This window comes from Nicotiana sylvestris, chromosome 2 (assembly GCF_000393655.2).
Source record: "Nicotiana sylvestris chromosome 2, ASM39365v2, whole genome shotgun sequence".
Lineage (NCBI taxonomy): Eukaryota > Viridiplantae > Streptophyta > Magnoliopsida > Solanales > Solanaceae > Nicotiana > Nicotiana sylvestris.
Genome location: NC_091058.1, coordinates 15,327,545 through 15,333,757, shown reverse-complemented (window position 1 = coordinate 15,333,757; position 6,213 = coordinate 15,327,545). Strand labels below are relative to the sequence as shown.

General features: G+C 36.0%; 2 protein-coding genes across 2 annotated transcripts; both read left to right on the top strand.

Moving 5' to 3' along the window:
• On the top strand, nucleotides 1–3,258 carry LOC104240691 (uncharacterized). The gene is made up of 5 exons (XM_009795568.1): nucleotides 1–1,486; nucleotides 1,609–1,838; nucleotides 1,993–2,218; nucleotides 2,267–2,347; nucleotides 2,531–3,258. The coding sequence occupies exons 1-5, from the start codon at nucleotides 1–3 to the stop codon at nucleotides 3,256–3,258; spliced, it is 2,751 nt and encodes a 916-aa protein (XP_009793870.1).
• Nucleotides 3,259–4,014: 756 nt separating this feature from the next.
• On the top strand, nucleotides 4,015–4,633 carry LOC138882848 (uncharacterized). Its single transcript, XM_070163485.1, has 2 exons — nucleotides 4,015–4,347; nucleotides 4,580–4,633. The coding sequence occupies exons 1-2, from the start codon at nucleotides 4,015–4,017 to the stop codon at nucleotides 4,631–4,633; spliced, it is 387 nt and encodes a 128-aa protein (XP_070019586.1).
• The last annotated feature ends 1,580 nt before the right edge of the window (nucleotides 4,634–6,213 follow it).

Genomic DNA, 6,213 nt, shown 5'->3' with positions numbered 1-6,213 from the left:
ATGGTTGAGTTCTTTCGTCACTTGGCTGGGACAATGTCAGAAACTAGTGAAATTATTTTTGAGAAGATGAGGAAAATGGGTGGAGTTGAATTTGAAGGCACTACTGATCCTACGGTAGCTGAACAATGGCTCGAGCGCATGAAGAGGGTCTTTGAACAACCAGAGTGTACTAATGTTGCCAAATTTAAGTATGTTATCTCTCTTTTACGAAAAGTTGCTTATGATTGGTGGGTAAGTGTGCCAAATGCAAAAACAAAACCTCCAGTGCTGACTTGGGATGACTTTGTGAAATCATTTCATGCAAAATATGTCCCCCTTGTCTATTGTGATGCTAAAAAGAAAGAATTTTTGAATTTAAGACAAGGGAGTATGTCTATTGCAGAGTATCAACAAAACTTTCTCAGGCTTTCTCGCTATGCTGGAGGTATTATTGATGGTGAAAGAGACAAGTGCAGAAGATTTGAAGAAGGTTTGAATGGTTACATTCGAAAATCTGTGGCAATCTTACAACTTGAGGATTTTTCCAAGCTAATTTTAGCTGTACTTACTTGGGAAAGAATTGACAAGGAAGAAGCTAGTAGGAGAGAAAACATGTTTAGGAAAGGTAATTTAGATTATGGCGGTCCATCCAAAAAGGGAAAGTTTGACTATTCCAAGACTGAAAGTACACATAAATCATCACATCATAAGCAGAATAAGTCGAATTTTTCTACTACCAGTACTCCAATTTATGGACAAGGCAAAACTCATACACCTACTTGTGCACAGTGCGGGAAGAATCATTATGGTGCATACAGACGAGCTTCTGGTGCTTGTTTTAATTGTGGAAGTATGGATCATAAAGTGAAGGATTGTCCTAATCTTAATCCTCTTTCTTATACACATACAGAAGGCTCAGTTCAAAAGCCTGTCACTACTCATTCTCAAGCTAATAGCGGTGCTAAACCTCAAAATATGCAAGCAGCGGGTTCGAGTGGAGCTAATCAGGCTAGTGGGTCGAGAGCTACTACACGAGTTTATGCTATGAGACGGAAGAATGACCACCAGGATGGCCCGGACGTGGTTGTTGGTAAATTTCACTTATTTGGCATATCTATTGTTACATTATTTGATCATGGATCTTCGCACTCTTATGTTTGCTCATCACTTGCATTTACTGATAATGTTAAATCTGTTAGACTTGACTTTGATGTGCTGGTTACTAGTCCATTAGTTCATCAGGCTGTTGTTAATAGGATTTACCGAGATTATCCATTCATGATTCAAAATCTGGTCTTCCCTGCCAACTTACTTGAAATGCCCTTCCAAGATTATGATGTTATTATTGGTATGGATTGGCTCCATAGGAACCATGCATTGGTTGATTGTAGGTTGAAGCAAGTGACTTTTAGAACTCCTGCATATTCACACATAGTAGTTCAAGGAGAAAGATCATTGACATCTAATATTATTTCTGCGGTCTTGGCAAGGAAGAGGATTTGGCAAGGTTGTGATGCTTATCTTGCCCATATAGTCGATATACGATTTGGGAATCCAAGTCTTAAGACATACCAACCGTGTGCAACTTTCCTCATGTATTTCATGATGATCTTCCTGGGTTTCCTCCAGAAAGGGAGATTGAATTTCCTATAGATCTTCTCCCTGGATCTACTCCTATTTCTATCGCTCCTTATAGAATGGCTCCAGATGAATTAAAAGAGTTGAAGGCTCAATTGCAAGAACTTCTTGAGAAAGGTTTTATCCGTCCTAGTATTTCGCCTTGGGGAGCTCCTATTTTATTTGTGAAAAAAAAAGATGGCACTCTTAGGCTTTGCATTGATTACCGACAGCTGAACAAGGTAACATTCAAGAGTAAATACCCACTACCTAGAATCGATGACTTGTTTGACCAATTGAAGGGTGCCAACTTATCTCAAAAACTGACTTGAGTTCTATATATTACCAATTGCGCATGATGGAGCAAGATGTTCCTAAAACTGCTTTTAAGACCAGTATGGACATTATGAACTTTTGGTAATGCCATTTGGTTTGACAAATGCTCCTGCTACATTTATGGATCTAATGAACCGTATATTCAACCCTTATATTGATCAATTTGTGGTGGTGTTTATTGATGACATTTTAGTCTATTCCAAGGATAGAGAAGATCATGATAAGCATATCCGAATTGTCATGCAAATTCTGAAAGAGAGGCAACTCTACGCGAAGCTTTCCAAATGTGAATTTTAGCTGAGTGAAGTGACTTTTTTGGGGCATATTGTATCAGCTGAAGGTGTGAAGGTTGATCCTAGTAAGATTCAAGCTATTGTTGATTTGAAACTACCTAAAACTCCAACTGAGATAAAAAGTATCTTAGGTTTAGCAGGATACTATAGGAGGTTTGTGAAGGGCTTCTCTATTATAGCTTCTCTTTTGACCAAACTTTTGGGGAAAGATACTAAGTTTGTATGGGATGACAAGTGTCAAAAGAGCTTTGAAAATCTCAAATCCTTGTTAACATAAGCTCTAATACATTCTTTGCCAACTGAAGGGAAATATTATGTGGTATACAGTGATGTATCTCACCATGGCTTGGGTTGTGTTTTGATGCAAGAAGGGAAAGTAATTACTTATGCCTCTCGAAAGTTGAAATCGCATGAGTTGAATTATCCTACTCACGATCTTGAACTTACTGCCATTGTTTTTGCCCTAAAAATTTGGAGGCATTACTTGTACGGAGAGAAGTGTCACATATTTACTGATCACAAGAGTTTGAAGTACTTGGGTACACAAAAAGAGTTAAACTTGAGACAACGTAGATGGCTTGAACTCATCAAATATTATGATTGCACGATTGATTATCATCATGGTAAAGCCAATGTGGTTGCATATGCATTGAGTTGCAATTCCCTTGCAAGTTTAACTCTAAGTCTTTTGCCTTTGCTTCTTGAATTAATAGCCATGAATGTTTGCCTTTCATTTAATTCTAATAGTGCTATCATTGCTAATTTGCAAGTCAAGCCAGTCTTACTTGAGCAGGTCCAAAAAGCGCAGAAGTTAGATGACAAGCTTGTGAAATGGGTTGAAGAAGTCCATAATGGAAGAGAATCGGATTTTTCATTAAAGAAAGATGGTACCTTATTTTATAAAGATAGGTTGTGTGTTCCTAATGATGATGAATTGAGGAAGCAAATCTTAATTGAAGCACATAGTTCACCTTATGCAATGCATCCTGGAGGTACTAAAATGTATCGGACCATTAAGAAGCATTACTGGTAGAGTGGTATGAAGAAAGACATTGCAGAATTTATTTCTAAATGCTTGGTATGTCAACAAATAAAAGCTGAACATCAAGTCCCAGCTGGGTTACTACAACCCTTGTCAATACCTTAATGGAAATGAGAAAGGATAACGATGGACTTTGTTTCTGGACTTCCACGCACTCAAAGAAATTAGGATGCACTTTGGGTCATTATAGATAGACTAACTAAGAGTGCTCATTTCTTGGCAATCAGAATGGACTACTCACTGGAACGTTTGACAGAATTATACATTAATGAGATTGTGAGGCTACATGGAATCTCTGTTTCTATTGTGTCTGACAGAGATCCAAGGTTTGCATCCAGATTTTGGTCTAGCTTGCAAGAAGCTTTGGGTTCCAGATTGAATTTTAGTACCGCTTTCCATCCACAAATAGACGGCCAGTCTAAGAGGGTAATACAAATCTTGGAGGATATGCTTCGAGCCTGCATTATTGAGTTTGAGGGTAGTTGGGACAAACACTTAGCCCTGATAGAATTTGCTTACAATAATAGCTACCAATCAAGTATAGGCATGCCTCCTTATGAAGCTTTATATAGGAGAAAATGTATAACGCCTCTTTGTTGGAGCGAGGTTGGTGAAAGAAAATTGGTGGGTCCTGAGATTGTGCAACAATTTGAAAATAAGATGAAAATCATCAAGGATCATTTGAAAATTTCTTCAGATAGACAAAAGTCATATGCTGATCTTAAAAGGCGTGAAATTGAGCATTAGATGGGCGATAAGGTATTTTTAAAAGTATCTCCATGGAAGAAGATTATGAGATTTGGCCAAAAAGATAAACTTAGTCCTCGATTCATTGGAATTTATGAAATACTTGAGAGAATTGGTCCAGTTGCATATAAGCTAGCTTTGCCACCTAAATTAGGCAAGATCCACAACGTTTTTTATGTTTCTATGTCTCGAAGATACCGCTCAGATCCATCTCATGTTCTTCCTTTTGAGTCTATTGAGGTTAATCCTGATTTGACATATGAAGAAAACACAATCCAAATCTTAGCACATGAGATAAAAGAGCTTAGAAATAAGAGAATCCCCTTAGTGAAGGTTCTTTGGAAAAATCATTCAGGCGAGGAAGCTACCTGGGAGCGAGAAGAGGATATGCGAGTTCAATATCCACATTTATTTCGGGACTAGTACAAGGTAAATTTCGAGATGAAATTTATTTAAGGGGGAGAGAGTTGTAACATCTCAAAATCTAATATTTCCATTCTTGATTGAACATTTTTATAACTTCCTAAACGTGAAATTGATAATATATGAATTTTTTTTACTTTAGGTTGTGTTAATATTGACAAAGAAGCTCCACGATGTTGCTATGTGTAATACTTAATATTCTTTTGATGAATTGTTATTAAATACATTATATAATTAAGTTTTTGGGCTGCTAACCTTTTGTATTTATCTAAATATTTTAGTAATTTGGGAAGCCACATTTTTGATACTTATCCAAAGTTTAGATATAACTTTGGAAGACTTGCCTTTCCATATCCTTCTCTCTTGTTTCATTCTTGCAAGACAAAAAAACAAAACCACCTACCCTATCTCCTTCTTAGCCTTTGAAAACTTCATGAAACCACCATAAATTTCTAGCAAATCAACCAGCAAAATTCATTTTTTGGTGAAGATTAAGTTGCTCCTCTCTTTTGTGGTAAGTTTCTAAACTCGTTTTTACACTAGATAGCTATTAGTGTTTTCTACTTATCTTTTTGTACAAATATTCAATTTAAGTGATCCAGGACTTTATGGAAAGGTATTTCATATATCTAAAACTTTTATGAAGGAACCAAAATCTAGTTTTGCTGTTATTTACCCGAAAAGGGATCAGAAAGTACAGGGCAGGGGCTGCCCAGATTTTCAGTTTTGGAAATACTCCATGCACTACTGTTAGTAATTTTAGCATAACGTTCTATACAAAGTAGATATGGGGGTGATGTAAGATGTTACAAAACTCTAAGACATATATCTACACCTTTTATGAAGACTATACAGTCTAGTTTATCCGTTTAAATGTTCAAAACTGAGCCACAACATGAAATAATGATACTATCCAGAATTTCTGTTTCAAACATTTTTGGGTAATTTTCACCAATATCATGTTTAGTTTGACATGTTAAATCACTGAACTTATTTAGATATTTGATTATGTATTTAAGGTATATAAACCCTTGAAAAATCAAAGGGAAAGTGTCTGAGGAAGTGGACGGATTTGGTTTGTTTACGGCGTAGACGATTCAAACATCCCCAGGTTGTGATTGAACTGTGTTGTGGTAAAACACCAAGGTTTGTGTATAAACTTTGTACTCTTTTTGCTTGCTGGAATATTTTGAAATAATCTAATATTTATTTTTTTTGTTTTCAATTTATATTGTTATATTCGTGTTATATCAATTATTGTCAGATATTTGCTAAATTGCCCATTTGCACGGATTGTTTGATCATTTTGCATTCTTGTTGGGACTATGTCCTTCTTGTGGCCGTGACTTTGTCACTCCTCTTGGCATGCCTCTTGATTTGGATCTTTTTTCATCTTGACTTTGGATTTGTAGTTTGTCTTAAATTATGGAACTTCTCCGTGTTAAGTACGAACTAGGAAGCCATTTTTAATATGGTTCTTGATTCTCTTGACTATTGGGTTTTGACCCTACTTGATTTGGGTCTTCGGTCCATCTTGATATTTGATTATGCTTAGTGTGATGGCATGACGTACATATTGGGCGAAAAATGAATATTTGGTAAACTCTCTTGGATTGATAGTATACGCTTTCTCGACTCTTGAATATTGTTATTAATATTTGGAAACACTTTAAAGTTTGATATTTGATATGTTTGATATATTTGTTAACTTATTTTAAATTATGTTAAATTGAGCTAACTATGACAGAAAAGGGGAATTGGAGAATTTAATGACTT